At 27.1% G+C, this 17,360-nt stretch overlaps 1 protein-coding gene across 1 annotated transcript; it reads left to right on the forward strand.

Annotated features, from left to right (window-relative positions):
* Positions 1–939: 939 nt before the first annotated feature.
* LOC136078197 (uncharacterized) lies at positions 940–3,252 on the forward strand. Its single transcript, XM_065793406.1, has 2 exons — positions 940–1,733; positions 1,808–3,252. The coding sequence occupies exons 1-2, from the start codon at positions 1,182–1,184 to the stop codon at positions 3,089–3,091; spliced, it is 1,836 nt and encodes a 611-aa protein (XP_065649478.1). The 5' UTR covers positions 940–1,181; the 3' UTR covers positions 3,092–3,252.
* The last annotated feature ends 14,108 nt before the right edge of the window (positions 3,253–17,360 follow it).

Consider the following 17,360-nt stretch of genomic DNA (forward strand, 5'->3'; position numbering starts at 1 on the left):
TCAAAAATTGGAGAAGTATTCTTTATTAAGTTAAAATTGTATGAATACTTATTAAAAATTTTTACATATTTCCATACTTGTAAACTGTCGTTGAAAATTTTTTAATTTTTTGTTTTGAAAAAAAACAGTTTAAGAAAGGCCAGTCTGTAATTACAATAGCTAGATTGTAGTTTTTGACCGAACTTTCTTTGATGAAAAATCCAGCAAGAGTTTCTTTGAAATAATTAATTCTTTAATTTCTATTTTATCCAAATTTTAAAAATTTCACTTTCTATTTCATTTTCAGAATAAGAATGTAAATCATTTACTAAATGTGAGTAACTGTTATTCACATATTATTCAAAAAATTTTAAAACAATATTTTTACAAAAATGTTGATAAATAATAAAACCTTGTTATAAGAACTTTTATTTATTTTGACAATATTTTTGTCAAAATATTGTTTGAAAAAAAATTTGAAATCAAACAAAAAGATGGATTAAATAAAAGCAAGATTTATATTATTTAAAGCAGTTATGTATTATGTTAATAAAATTAATTTTCCTATTTGGCTAGCTAATTTAGTATAAAGAAGACATCATCAAACTTTAAAACATTTAATTTGTTAAAACTAACGAAAAATACTTTCGTTTGTTTGGATTTTTGCGAAAAATCAAAACAAAAAACGTCATTAAGTAAGCGTAAAATAAACCTTATAATATATACATAATTTGTAAATAAAAATCCTAAGTATCATATTCTTAGGAAAACATAAATAAAAACTTGGTTTGAAAAGTGAAAAGGCTATACTTGCCTTTTAGAGTGGGAACATTTTTTAAAAAGGTTTTTTTTCCCCAATAAATCGACTCTAAAGTATTCAAATGCTGAGAACTAAGAATTTATATATAAATTTAAAAAATGTTCCCCTTTCCATTCGATTCATCATCCTTTTTTTACTATAGATGGAAAGTTTCTATTAAATTGGATGTGTCTGCATACTTAGGAAATCTCACCTTCTAAATCTTATTTTGAAAAAACGTTCCCGCAGCAAGTTTTTTTTTAAAAAGTGGCCTCAAGATATGAATAATATATAAGTGAAGCCATGTAAAGCTTAGTACTTTCTATATATGGTTGGAAAGAAGTTGAGTAACACAAACTAATGCAAAAAATCTCAAGGCGCTTGCTTAACCATACAAAAAGATATGAGAGCAAAGTTTATGAAAATTACGTGTTTTTTGTCAAACGTCAAATTTTTTTTGTTAAGCCGTGGAATCGCTAAGATACCCTATCCAACGCTTCGTCGTTATTGGAAAAATTTTCTGCTTGATGAAAATACAAGACTTACCCCGAATTATTATGTTAAAAGAATATTTAAAAACAAACAGGAATTAGAATTAAAGAAATATATTTTGATTTGTTCAAGAATGTTCTATGGCCTTCCAATTAAAGAATGTCGGTGTATAGCTTTTGAGATGGCAACCATTGATAAAATTAGTATTCCACAGAGGTGGCACAAAGATTCAATGGCAGGTATTGATTGGATGAATAATTTTAGAAAGCGACATCCAGATTTGTCTCATAAAACACTTGAAGGATGTCCTCTTTCTAGGGCAACATCATTTAATGCCCATAATGTAAATATATTTTTTGACAAATTAAAAGAACTTTTTGCTAGATCACCAGCATTTGCAAATGGAACTCGGGTTTTTAACCTTGATGAAACTAGAACTATTACCGTGCATAACCCACAAATGGTATGTTAATTTTCAATAATATGTATATTTTTCATGCCATATTTCTTTCTTACTTAAAACATTTAAATATTTAGGTTCTTGCAAGGAAAGGTGTGAAGAGTGTCTGCAAAGTTACAAGTGCTGAAAGAGGAACCCTTGTCACAACTTGTATAATAATCAGTGCTTCTGGACAATATTTTCCACCAGTAATTATTTTTCCAAGAGTGCATTTCAAGGAGCATATAATGTCAGGAGCTCCTTCTGGATCTCTCGGACTCGCATGCAAAACAGGCTGGATGAACGGTGAACTTTTTTTCGATGTTACGAATCACTTTATCAAGTTCTCGTCTTGTACGAAAGAAAATCCATCATTATTAATATATGACAATTTCGAAGCGCACTTATCTATAGTAGTGTTAAATTTAGCAAAGGAGCATGGAGTGACCATTTTGACATTATCACCTCATTCCACGCACAAGTTACAACCACTTAATGTGGGAGTTATGGGACCGTTTAAAACTGCATATAATGCAGCAATTGTTTTATGGATGTTCCACAATCCTGGAAAGGAATTTACAATTTACCAAGTGGCTGCATCTGTATGGCTTGCTTTTCTGAAAGCCATAACACCTTCTAACATTTTAGCTGCTTTTAAAAAAACAGGTATATTTCCTTATGACAGGAACGTGTTTACAGATATCGATTTTATGTGCAGCTCTGTGACAAACAGAACTTTTGATGTCAACAATACTTGCATAAAAAATCACGTAAGCGTTACTTCTGATAATTTTTTTAACCCTCAAGTTTCATCAAATGTAGACCCCACTACCTCTACTACTATAGATATAATAATAATTCCATCTCCGCTAACTATAGATACAAACAAACTAGTTATTAATGATACAATGGTTGATCTGTCTACATCATCAGATTCTTTTATCAGCCCTAAACAATTCAGAGGTTTTCCTAAATCTGAAGAAAAAAACAGTAAAAGAAAGGAAAGGAAGAAGGGTCGCTCTATGATTGCCTCAGACACTCCTAAGAGAGGTCGAATCGAGAAAAGGCTCTGCAATAAAAAGTTAGTCAAACTTACAAAAGAATTAAAAGCAAATTTACAAAATATTAACAAAAAATTACTTAAAAAAGACGATTCTGTATTGGAACATTTGACAATCACAAAAGAGAAAGGTTTAATAATCCTAGAAGATGATTTGGGTGCTTGTGATATATATCCTAAAGAAGATGACTTTGTATTGGTTAAATTTGGAACAAAAAAAAAATTGTTTTATGTTGGAAAGGTATTATGTATAAACTCTGTAAAAGAAGAAGTTACAATTAGTTTTCTTCGAAAAAAAGGTTTATTTTTTTATAATGCCTAATTCACCAGATATTGTGACTATCCCTAGAATGGATGTTAAATTATTGCTACCGCCAACTTTTTCTGGAACAAGTAAAAGGCAGCATTGTCATTACAAATTTGAGGTTGTGTTTGACTATATCAGTATTTGCTAAATATTATTTTTATTGCCAATATACTATAGGATAATATACTACTTTCATTACATATTGATACTTTTATTATATCTTAATATTTGGAAATAATCATTTGTCATGGCAGAATTTTGTGTTATTTATGTTACATTATTACTTAATTATGTTATGTTTAATTATAAAGTATTTGTTTCTTAATTTTCAATAAATTAGTTTAAGAAAATATATAATTTTACTTTTCTAGTAATCAAGATAATGGCTAACTCCTACCATTTGCTTGGTTCACTGCTACCCATTCATGGGTAAAAGTGAACCAGTAGCAACACCTGCATTATTGTTCAAGTTGTTAAAAATCTGAAGATATTTTGATATTTCATGTATTACTATTAGAAACCTAATACATTAGGCTACCTAAGGCTTCTTATCCTATACTTTTTCCACTTTTGGTTTTCTTGATATAATCGATTTAAAAAAAAGTGGCTCCCCTAGTTGATAACTTTTTTTACCAATTAATTCTTTAATGACATTCCAGGTTTTCTGAGCGTCGCCTTTGAATTTTAGTAATTGATTTGAATAATATATTTTCTTTGAACGATTTATAACTAGCTCAAAAATACCTTTATATTTTTTATAATTGGATTCATTATCAAATGTACTTTTTTTAAGACATTTTTCGTACAAACGTTGTTTCTTTTTTGATGATTTTAATATTCCGGCAGTTATCCATGGGTTCAAATACATTTTAGATTTAATATTTTTTGTTATCTCTGGAAATGCATTATTGTAATGTTTTTGAAATATTTGAAGAAAATTGTCATCGGCTTTGTAAGTGCTTTTTATTTGTAATATATTTTCCCAGTTTTCAGAAGATAAAGATTGATTAAAAAGTTCAATAGAAACATCATTAATGATTCGCTAAGTTATTTTCACTTTTTGCGAGTTTTTTGAAAGATTACATTTTTGAGTTGCAATAAAAATTGGAAAATGATCCGATATATCAGATATAAATATTCCAGTTTTACCTTTTGTGTCTGTAAATTTGTTTGTTATAATTTGATCAATTGAGGTTGCACTATTTTTGGTAATTCTAGTTGGTTTATTTATGGTTGGAATAAATCCATTTTGAAATACTAAATTAAGAAAATTTCTGACGTTTTTCTTTGAGTCATATTCTAGTACATTTAAATTCAAATCGCCCACAAGGTAAACGCATCTACAACATCTTTATTTGTAATTAAACTTTTTATGTGTTTATCAAATATTTTCATATTACCTAAAGGTGGTCTGTATAAAAAATGCACAATTACGTTTTTGGTAGTTTTACTGAATATTTTAATTGTCAATGACTCACAATCATTACTTGCTGTACAGTAATCACTTCGCGGTTTATAAATTAATGAGTTGTGGATAAAGATGCATACTCCTCCACCTGGTTTTTCAGAGTTTCTGAGTTGATGAACTACTTTATAATTTTTTAACTGAAAGTTTGAATTGTTTTCAATTTCAATATTGTGACACCATGTTTCTGTGAGGCAAATAACTTTAAACTCCGTTTTTGTGCTGAGTAAAAAAAGTTTAAACTTCTCAAAATTTTTTTGAATACTTCTAATATTTAAATAAAGGATTGAGAATGCATCTATATCTATTTCAGGATTTGAAGTATTTAAGTTGTAATATAATGGACTTATGTTTTTTATTTCATCGCTACTATTACAAAAATTAATATCTGGATCTGAATGACTCTCTAGAAGTATATTTTTGTTTACTTGAAAAGATTTAAATTGTGAATTTTGATAAAAATTTATAGTTTTATCCATAATAAATAAAAAAGTATAAAAACCAAAAAACATAATAAATTGAAATGATTAAATTTTAGTGTTCTGATTTTTTCGAAGTTCTTTTACTATAAGTTTGTCATAAATAACAATCGAGTACATACCGTTGTTCCTGTTGACTTTCATTTTTTCAAGTAATTTTTCCGTATCACCATTGTATCGAAAGAATAATCCTCGTTTATGTAAATATTCGTTCCTTTGAGTTTGTGCGCGTTTTTCAAAATTTGAATCTTATCTTTATAATTTAATAACTTCATTACTATAGTTCTCGGATTTTTTGAACTTATCTTTCCTGTTCTGTGTGCCCGTTCAATAGTAACTCCTTTTATGTTGAGATTGTTTTCGATTTTACTTTAATGACTTTTAATTCGGTTTCCTCCCAGCTTTCCGATTCGTTCTCTTTAAGTTCATCAAGTCGTAGATTGTTTCTTCTTTGCCTGTCTTCTAATTGTCGAACTTCATTTTTTTCTGTTTGACCGATTTCTGTTTTGTTGTGAATTTTTTCCTCTAGGTCGTGAACTTTCTTTTCTTGAATATCTACGTATTTGAATATTTAATAAGACTCTCTTCAATATCTCTTTGAACGCATTCATATTTTTTTAATCTTTCGTTGACATTTTCAAGTTCTACTTTCCTTGATTCGTTTTCATTAAATAGAGTTTTATACGATTCTTTTATTGATAATATTTCTGCATTCAAGCCATCAATTCTGTCGTTAGATAATTTTAAGTTTCCGTTAATATGTTTGAGAATGTCGTTTTGCTGTTAATGAAACATTTCTTTGAATATTTCTCGAATAATACTTATTGAAACTTCTTTATCATCATTAATCCAAGATTCTGTTGATAACTTTTTCAATTTATTCATTATAAGAAATAAACATTTTTAATCCAGCAAGCGAAGAAATAATAGTAATAATAATAATAATAAAACAAAAAGCGAAAAATATTTAATTTTTTTTCTGTGCTAAGCAAAACGCGTCCGTTCACCACGATGTTTTGAGCATAAATTTCTTTTCAGAATCAGTAAGTTACATTTCAAAACAACATAAAATATTTCCCTAACTGATATTATTGCTTTCCTCGTCATTCAAATTGTCTTTATATTTAGCATTTGTTTTGGTTGATGCTCCTAGTTTAATCATTATTAGTTTCATTCCATTAATTAGTTTCATTCCATTAACTCTACAAGATATTTTGCTACATACTGTTTTTTTTTAATTTCGTGGCAGGCTAGGCATTTCGTGGCAGGCTAGGCATTTCGTGGCAGGCTAGGCATTTCGTGGCAGGCTAGGCATTTCGTGGCAGGCTAGGCATTCTTTAAAAACCCTTTATTGTACAAATATCATTGCATTTTTCTTGCTTTTTCTCTTCTTTTTGATCATTTTTTTCCTTTTTTTCCAGTTTCAATCAACTCAACCTGTTTTATTATGTTTTGGGCTTCTATAGACCCATGTATGTTGGTGACACGTATGTTTTTTGTTTTTTTTTAATGTATTTTTGCTGAATCTTGTTTACTGTAAGTAAACCTGGTATATCTTCTAGATTTAAACTTTTCTCATAACTTTCTTTCATAATTATATGTGACTGCTCAAACATAAATTTTCATCAGTTTGCCGATTCATATAGATGATGTAATTTTGCTAATTTGGACAATGAATTTGGAGTAACTGGTGTTAACATTTGCTGATATACGTGTGCATATTTTCTTTGGTGTGCTTAGAAAAAGACTGCCAGAAGACTCTGGCTCCTGATTTTGAGCCTTAATTTTAATTCTTGATTTTTTTTGATTTTGAGACATGCTTTCTTGATATTCCTTGATGACACCTGTTTTTATTTTTAATGAATTTTACAATAGATTATTCAAAAAAAGCAACTTTTCTATAAATCACAAAACTTTACTAAAAACTAAAGTTAGAAAAGTAGACAATCATATAAATTAGTTTTTAAGTACAGAAAATTTTAGCACTTCAAAAGATTTCTATTTTCTATATTCAGTTATAGGGTACCATTACTTTTTTTTTTTTTTCTTTTTGTAGTTTTTAAGGTTTACCTACCTTGTATTTTTTTTTTATATATATATATAAATTCGTCATTATTAATATAAGTTTGTACAACATTTTACCGTGAAATATATGACTGGAGCAGTAGAAGACAATAGTCTTATCATCTTGCCCCATTTTTGTCGTTGACAAAATATAACAAAATATAAACCAAATACAAATATAATAAAATATTTATAATACATATAATTTTTTTTTTTTTTTTTTTTTTTTTTACTTCTTTTACAATGAATATCATTAAATAACCAAGCAAGTAATATAATATAATTTCAAGAAAAAGTGAAGATTTAAATTGAAAAAGGAAAAATTTTAAAAATAAGAAAAAATTTTAAAAATAAGAGGTTGTTTCATTAATGTTTAGGGTTAATGTCGAAAATAATGGTTGCGTTGAGTTAAAATAACAAGATACTTCCTCAACATTAAAGTAACAAGAGTCAATTTCAATTTCATTAAAAAGATTTATATCAGGATCTTTATTTTTATTCAAAAGCAGTGAATTATTTTTATCAAAAAACTTAAAAGTTTTTGTTTTATTTGTTTTGTCAGCCATTTGTATTATAAAAAATAAAAATATATTTTTGAAAACGAAAATTAATATTTTTACTTACTTAGATCTTTCTTGGTAAAACCACTTTTGAATTTAATAATTTTGTCGTACCTTACAGCGACGTTCTCTCCGTTTTCTCTTCTTAGCTTCGCCTCTGAAAATCGCTTCTTTCTTATAACTGAAGTCTCTCGAGAGTAACCTTCGTTTATATAAATGTTTAGTCCTTTGAGTCGGTGGGCTTCTTTCAGGATTTTTGTTTTGTCTTTGAATCTTAGTAATTTTGGAATTATAGTTCTTGTTTTTCCGTCTTTTTTATACCCTGTGCGATGGGCTTGTTCGATCTCTACTTCATTCACTTCCAAAGTTTTAGAAAATAATTTTAAAACTTTATCTTCGGACTCATCCCAGGTTTCGTTAACACTTTCCGTAATCCCTTCAATTCTAAGATTATTTCGTCTTGAGCGATCTACTAGTATTCTATTTTTCTCATTAATATTTTGTATTGGCCTTTCTTTCTCTAAGTTGTTACTTACCGTTTTGACTTTCTGTTCAATTAAATGTTCGTGAAAGTTTAGACTTTCCTTTAACTCATTTAATTCTTTTTTCTATTTTGTTTATTTTGTTTACATTATCAGCAGATTTGTTTTCAATCAATCCCAATCGATCGTTTATTATTTTCGAATTAGAACTCAGAATGTCAACAAAGTTTTTTTCTCGTTGTTTTAGTATTTTTTCAATTCCCTTTTTGTATTCATTGAACATTTGAGTCAGCATTTTCTTTATTTCTGATACTGTTGCAGCCATATTTTTTATAATACAATTCACAAGGAACGAAATATATTATAGATTATACAGATTTTAAGACACGTGCTCAACTAAGACGCCATCTTTAACCCGCCTTGGGTTCAACTTGGGTTCAAACCCTGTATACTTTATTTTTGTTTTGATTTTTTTTTTTTTTTACATTAGTTTGTCGTTGTACGATCATAAAGTAATAATTTAAAAAAAAACCAATAACTTTTCACAAATTTACAATGATGAACAATGTACACAAGGTAACTAAAAAAAGATCACAAAGATCTTGTCATCAGAACCTAAAATAATCCGCGATAATGTAGTAATAAATAATTCACAATGGTGAGTTAAAATAAACTAATAAACTTCTCACAATGACGAAAGAAAATAAACTTTTTAAGTACATAGACTAATACTATAAACAAGGTAATCTGACTTAATACAAACAGTAAAATAAACTAATTCTGAGTAATAATAGAAAGTTAACAATTTCAAAATGTTACTATTAGTAGTCTATTATCCAGGTAGGTTGTTCATAGAAAGAATAACTTTATTCTAAAGTTATGGTGTATGGTAATCAATAGAAAACTTAGGTTATATTTATTGACAGGTTTTAAAGTAAAGGTATATTAAAAAACGTTAGGAACTAAACTATTTTTCCACATATATACAAAACATAAGACATTGAATACATTTACTTTATATGCAGGGCCGTCCTGTATATGAAGTAAATACAGTATGCGACAAAAGTGTTTACATTTATTTGAAAAATATTCTTTTTTAAAATAAATGATTGAAATACATGTTTATATATAAATATATATATATACCAAAATAAAGGTAATTCATTGTAGTTTCATGTTTTGAGCCTGAATTTAAATGAATGAGAAGTGTTTATAGCAAATTATTTATTGAAACAAAATGTCAGATGTAAACAGTTTTGTCGCGATTTATGCTATTATTAATTTTAATGCGAAATTAATACTTTGTGTAGCCTCCACGACTTCTAATGACTGTTGCAATTCTCGCAGACATGCTACCAATCAACTTCTTGCATTCTTCAACAGTTATCGAACTCCAAACATACTCAACTCGTTCCCATAATTCTTGTCAACTGGCTGCTCTTGTTTCATAATTATAAACTCGATTCTTCACAATAGACCAAAGATTCTCGATCGGGTTAAGATCGGGACTTTGCGCAGGCCACTCTAGAATCTTAAATTTCTTCGAATTTAGGAATTCTAATGTGATTTTTGCCTTGTGTTTTGGATCATTGTCTTGCATAAAAAGTGTCGAACGAATTTGCTTTCACCATCCTCGTAAACTAGGCAAATAGCCATTGTTTAAAATGTCAATATAATGTTTCGCGTCCATTATTCTATCAATTTTTACGATTTTACCAACACCAGACGAAAAGAAACATCCCCAAAACAACAACTTACCGCCGCCATATTTTTCTGTTGGAATAAAGTCACGATCAGAAATTCCTTCTCCAGCTTTTTTCCATACACATCGAATGCCATCAGAGCCAATCAAGTTAATCTTACTTTCGTCTGTCCAAATCACCTTACTCCACTCAGCAAAAGTCCAGTTTTCATACTTCTTTGCAAATTCCAATCGTTGTTTACGATGTTTCGGTGTTAGTAGTGGTTTCTTGATCTTCTTTATTGCCTTGAATCCAATTCTCTTGAGTTCTCTCTGCACTGTTCGAGTACTTACCACTGTACCTTGAGCATTATTTAATTGTTTCTTTACATCGTGTGCTGATTTTGCTTTATTTGTCATGATTAATCTAGAAATTGTTCTCTGATCTCGAGTAGTGAAAATTTTCTTGCGTCCATTTTTGTTGTATTTCTCCTCTATATCGTTTCGCTTCTTAATTTTATAGACTAAACAATAAGATATATTAAGTTCTCGTTCTATCTCACGAAGAGACAATCCTGATTTAAGCTTCTGAACAGCTAAATTTTCAATTTCTTTCGACACTTTCTTCATTCTTTCAATTATAATTTTTCTGTTGTTTACATTACGAATTTTAAGTTTGAATAAACCGTTTATTACTAATTGAGATATGTTTTATTTAAACAAATTAAAAATATAGCCACAAAGTATTAATTTCGCATTAAAATTAATAATAGCATGAATCTCGACAAAACTGTTTACATCTGACATTTTGTTTCAATAAATAATTTGCTATAAACACTTCTCATTCATTTAAATTTAGGCTCAAAACATGAAACTACAATGAATTACCTTTATTTTGGTATATATATATTGATATATAAACATGTTTTTCAATCATTTATTTTAAAAAAGAATATTTTTCAAAAACATGTAAACACTTTTGTCGCATACTGTATATTCAATGTCTTTCATGGGAGGGGAGGGGATGTTGTATTTGTTTTTTGCCAACTAGAGACATAAAAAAAGCCAACTATACTTCAAAACTTGCCAACTCAAATCCTTAATGTACAAATGTGCCAAATCAAATGCATATATAACAGCGTTAGGGAAGGAGGGGGTTGGGGATTGGGGTAAGATACCCGTAAACCTCCTGTCAGGGACGGCCATGTTCATATATATATTAAGTAATCTTATTTCTTTGAATAAGGGTTTTAAATGAGTAAGACGATCCGCAAAATTAATAATACGAATTGCGTTCTTCTGACTGTTATAAAAACGTTTCATTCTATTTTCATCAGTAGTTCCTCAGGCAATATTTGCATAACTTAAATAGTTATGGACAAATGAGCAATAAAGTTGGTACAAGCTCTTTTTATTTAAATAATCTCTATTTTTATACAAAATTTTGTTGTTTTTAAATATTTTGGTAGAGTTGTTATCAATGTGATGTTTTCATGTAATGCATTCATTACGGAAAACTCCTAAAAAATTTGTAACCCAATCTCTTTTAATCTCAATTTGGTCAATAAAAATTAGAATCAGATTTATAGGTAGATTTTTTTTTAAGCAAATGGAAAATAATATATTTTGTTTTATTACTATTTATAGTTGATTTGTGATACTTGAACCAGAAAGAAATATTTTTAAGCTCGTCATTCATAGCAGAAAAAAGTTTACAAGTATCATTATTAGCAAGAAATAAGTTAGTGTTGTTCTCAAACATAATACTAAGTAGATTTGAGGCTTTATTCAAGTCACTAATATAAATCAAGAAAAGAAGTGTCCCAAATATAGAGCCTTGTGGAACACCACAGAATCTAATAAATCCTTTCTAAACGACTTTACAGGAATCATTTTGTTTTCGGCTTGATAAATAACTTTCGAACCACTTTATCACTTTGTTATTTATTCCACAGTATTTAAGTTTATGAAGTAAGAGGGTATCTACTGTATCAAAATAAGATAATGTAAGATAATGTATAGATGGATCAGTGGTGGGTTTTTAGAAAGGGGGCTGTGGGGTAGTAGTCCCCCCCCCCCCAGGACTTTTTTTTCAGAAATATTCTTTTGTAAATTGACTATTATACCGAATTAGACAATTATACTGACAAATGATATTGACTATTATACGTAATTATACATATATGAACTTGATTTTTACACTAAAGTACAAAAAAATAAAAAAGAAAGTTACTTATAAATGAAAATAAGCGGACCTTTTTTTTTCAAGACCTTTTTAGCCCGCTCCTTGGCGAGAGACAAAAATAGCCCCTGAGATGGATCTACTGTATCAAATGCCGTTAGAAAATTGCCTAGCGACTAGCTAGCAATGAAGACAACGCTTTGGCAACAAGGACCGCTATCCAAATAAGGCAGCAATTTGCAGTGACGGATCCAGGATTTTTTGGTTTTGAGATAGCTAACTTCAAGACATGGAGCAAACTCCAAACATTTGTATTCTTTTACATATGTCAAAGAATGATAGTTTGCGAAAAATTGCGATGATTGGAGACTGAAAACAAAAAACCCCTTTAACTTCATTCCCGGTAGATTTAACAACGAACTTCTGATTTGTGAGCCGAGTATTTAACCATTAGTCTGCTACCGTAATGTAACAACAGTTATAAAATATAACTTGATTATTGTGTCTTTAGAAAAGGCTAGGTTTAGGGTTAGAGCCTTTAAATACCACAAAGTTAAGTTCTATAAAAAATATCTGCTCAATAGTTAAGCTATTAAGATCTATGATTGACGTACTATAAGACGTATAATTAAAATTCTAATAATGATTTTATAAATGAAAACCGAATTATTTTGAATTATTTAAAAAAGTTGAAATTGTAAATCTACACGCCATACTCTTATTTCAATAATCCATTAAATTACAAAATGGCTAATCAAATAAACATCAGTAAGGAACGTTATTATCGTTTTGTTAAACTAAAACGTTATTATCGATTTGATAAACTAAAACTGTGCTTAGTCACTTTGCGTAAATATTGTTTATGACGAAAGCCAGGTATTTACGGTTTAACAGATTTGCAATAACTTTTTACATTCATTTTTTTGTTTTTGTATCTTAAAAACACTTATGTGCTACTTCTTTTGTTTTGTTTTTTTTATAAGATTTTGTAACGAAAATTGATAATTTTATGATTAAACAAAAAAGCAAAATGTTCTATTAAAAACAAACAGAACTGGATATAGTGTACATTCAATACCGCAAAACCAGATTTTATTTAAACTAAATCATTAAGGTAAATGGACCTTTTCTAATTCATTACCACAAAGTTATGTCATCAAAGTTACCGCCATTCACTAGAAGCTATGCGAGTTTAGATATTTAACGTCATTTTTTAAATACTTTTAAAATAAACCGACATTTTCCCGACATACTCACTTCGCTGTACTTCTTTCCGTAAACATGTTATAACCCATAAAACACTCAAAGATTTAGATATTTTAGTTGAATACGAATCATTTATCATTTTAAAATATTATAGTTGTTTATAGAGTGTTGCTTAGCCAAAGCTTGTTTTTAATAAAACTTTGAAATCAAAAATATTTTTTTGTAAAAGGCTTTACTAGTACGAAAGTTTCTATGAGAAAAGAGTTTTTGAGCTAAAAGTTGTAATATAAGTCCGACAAGATAAATATAAGTCCGACAAGAAAAAGTTAGAAAATGAGTTAGATTACTTCTCACTGATATTTCGATATTTTATTTTATGTTATTATTCACTTTTGTTTCGCTAATAATTTTTTTTTAATAATGTTCTACGACAGTATTTTTTTAAGAGTACGTATTAGGAATTACAAAGTTTATGAAATTTTAGTGTTATTGAGGTATTATAAATAGTACAAGTTTGTTTTTTGTTTATTTTTCTAAATCTAAGTTATTATCATAACAATATTTTCTGAACAACATGAAGCATAATTATAAACAAAGAAAGTGAATATATCCAGATAATTGCGTACAATCGATTCAAGTATTCCCATAGGGTGCAGCTATAATCTAATACTTGATTAAGTTATTTGAAATGTGCAAATAACAAAGGCCCTTATCAAGCATTACCCACCGTTTTATACGATTTATACTAATTTCGATAACGGAGTAGCAATCAGGCTTTTAACTAAGTTTTTTACATAATTGAAATAGTAAATTATTCGGCATAATGCAAAGTTTAAGCTTTTTTTCTTTCATAAATACGTCAAATTTGCAATAAATGGCGCTAGTGGAAGCTTTTAGAGTAAACGAAACATTTTTTATACACTTGTTTATATATTTTGGAGTAGAGGGTAATAAAATATTAAAAGTTTTTTTTTTTCAGGCTCTAACCACCGTAACTTTTGCAAACTATTGTAATTTGACATGTTTGAAAATTGCCTCGAAAATTTACAACGAGCAACAGAACAACAGCAAATAACTACAAAGAAAATAATTTGTTTGTATTAATTCTTTAAGCTTAAACGTTATTTTTAATTACGCCTAAATCTTTTAATTTGATTGGCTTCGATATAAACGAGTGCACTTTTTTTCCGAGCTCAAAATAACTTAACCTCATTTAGTATTTTTCTTTTCTTTTATATTTTACAAAAGAAAAATTAGCAAAATTTGCTAATACTTGAGCTTAAAAAGAATTAATACTCGTGCGGCAAATTAAAAAATTTAAAAGCCGGTTTTTGTCAAAATGTTACTTACTTAAAAGTAAGTAAATAGTAGTTTCTGTAGAAAATATCGAATTATAGTTTAAGCTAGGTCATGTAACACAAATTGATGCCTATCGCTAAATACTCAAGTTTTTATTACGTTTATTCTCGATATGTCAACGATACAGAATTATGCTTCTTTATTCATGCAGTCGACTGGATAAAGGAAAAGTATATAAAAAACAGACATTTGATAGGAAGCGGTACTGTAAAACAATTAAAAGTGATTTCCCGGTATAAGTTTAAGAGTTTGCGCTTGTCAAAGCTCCATACAATGAATTAAAATTTGCAGGACATTCTATTGTTGACTTGTTGAAAATTTTTAAAAGCCTTATCCATATAATGTTTCTTGAGCTAATAAATCGAAAAACTCAAACCTCTTGTTAATTGTAAGTAAGGCTTTAAGACTCGTGTTACTAATGCCTTTGTGATTAAAAACAATATGAAAATAACTTGTAAAAAGTTTTTAACAAAATGTTCAGTACTTATGTATGGTCCTTATAGAAGTAAATCAGTTTTGAAATAATATCACATTTAGTAGAATAATGGTTCTAGAAGAATCAAATTACTATTATTAAATAGTAAAAAGGTTTTATTGAATTTTGACCGCAAAGTTTCAAAGTTATTGTTTATATTGTTTATGTATTTTATACCAATTTTATTCATTTATTTTAGTTTTACTGAGGATGACAATGTAACAGATTAAACAAGTTTTTTAAAATTATTTTACTAAATATAAAAAACGTTGTTCATTAAAATAGTTATATAATTTGTGTTAAAAAAATTTAAAAGTATTTTGTGTATTTAAATGTATTTGTGCGTGTGTGTATATATATATATATATATATATATATGTATATATATATATATATATATATATATATATATATATATATATATATATATATATATATATATATATGTGTGTGATTTTAATGTTCATAATAAAATACTTTCAAAGAATAATAACAGTAATGCAAATATTTGGTCTGTTTATTTTATAAATCTTACATTAAAAAGAAATCTTTTGTTAGTTTATACAAAATCAAAATAAGATGTCATGCTTTAATGTACAACATAAGTAAAAAAAATAACACTGTTATTTAATAAATTAAATGTTATATTTATACTTTTAATAAATATGCATATAATAAGTTATAATAAAATGTTATATATATATATATATATATATATATATATGTAATTATATATGCGTGTTTACTATTGCAAAATATCGGCATACTTATTTTTTTTAAAGTTTATAACTCTTTAAAAAGTATATTGTATATAACATATTTTTTAAAGAGTTATAGGCTTTTAAAAAATTGTATTTGAGTATTATCATTTTACTTGGTATTCCTATTTTTTCTTTTATGTTAGATGCATCATATAAAATAACTCCTGATGTATAATGTGCCATTAGAAAATGCATAATTTAAAATTCTATTTAAGTTTCAAACTAATATTTTGTGCGGGGAAATCCTTTAGTTATTTTTATTTAATATAAATATATTCTATTATGATTTATTTGTTAATGTAATTTTAACACATTTTGATAACAAACTTTTTGTATCCTGACTCATAAAGTATATAAAGCACTGTTTATTGAATCTGAGTTTATCCAATTTATTTTAATAATATTTTTTCATATGAATCACCTAGCATAAAATACAAAATTGATGCACCACATTTTATATGATTAAATTTTTTGGATTGATTTTTTTTTTCCACGTGTTATTTTTAATTAAAAGATTATAAATGCTATTGAAAAGTTAATTTTTATTGAAAATTATATTGCTTCAAGATCATTATTTTTATATAAAAACTTGAGCACAAATATATTCATTAGTTTATTTTGAGGAACTGAAAATTGATACAATTTTTATTTTATTTTGTTTAAAAATATTCTTTATTAAAATATTTATGAATTTTTTTTAATAGTTTGAAATCTAAAATATACAATAACAGCTATTCATGGGAACTTTAGTTTTTTTTCCATGGGAAAATATTAAAAATGTTTGACCTTTTTTACAAGTTTTAAGCGGAGATGATGTTTCAATAACATAGTAAGTACAAAGACTGATGATTAAACAGGTCTAAAGGCGTCCTTTTAATTTTCCTATTTATTGTTATTTTAATCTTTTTTTATGTTTAAAGTTATTGTTAAGCAAAATAAATGGTGTTACTAGAAAAGATTTTTGCATAAATTATAAAAGACATAAGAAAAATTAAAAATTTCATATAAATTTGTTTAAGCTACACATTTTTATTTTTTGTTTATTTTTTATTTCAAAAAAAAAGTGTATTTATTTTATATTTTGGTTTAAAATTAACTTTAATATTATACATTATCAAAGTTGGTAATACACGTTATTAAAATTGACTTCAATTTAAAATACTGTATCAAAGCAGGTTTTATATGTTACCAAAATTAACTTTGGTTTAATATACAGTATCAAAGTTAATATTGTATGCTACCAAAATTTCTTTTATTTTTAATTTTGGTAGTATATAACTTTATTGGGTTTCATACAGTTGTTATTGTTTTTGTTTTTTAATAGATTTTGTGATTAATATGGAGTTTTATAATTATTAAAGTGCATATTTTGTATAAGATATTGTATCATGTATATATATATATATATATATATATATATATATATATATATATATATATATATATATATATATATATATATATATATATATATAGATATATAGATATATAGATATATATATCTGTGTGTGATGATGATGATGATGACGATGATTGTAAATGTGACACAAAATCCAATTATGATTGGATC

The sequence above is a fragment of the Hydra vulgaris genome, chromosome 03 (assembly GCF_038396675.1).
Source record: "Hydra vulgaris chromosome 03, alternate assembly HydraT2T_AEP".
NCBI lineage: Eukaryota > Metazoa > Cnidaria > Hydrozoa > Anthoathecata > Hydridae > Hydra > Hydra vulgaris.

Excerpts from the sequence above, each read along its gene's own strand:
- LOC136078197 (XM_065793406.1), top strand. The coding sequence starts at position 1,182 with ATGAGAGCAAAGTTTATGAAAATTACGTGTTTTTTGTCAAACGTCAAA. Across the intron at positions 1,734-1,807 it reads CCGTGCATAACCCACAAATG|GTTCTTGCAAGGAAAGGTGT; the intron begins GTATGTTAATTT and ends TTAAATATTTAG.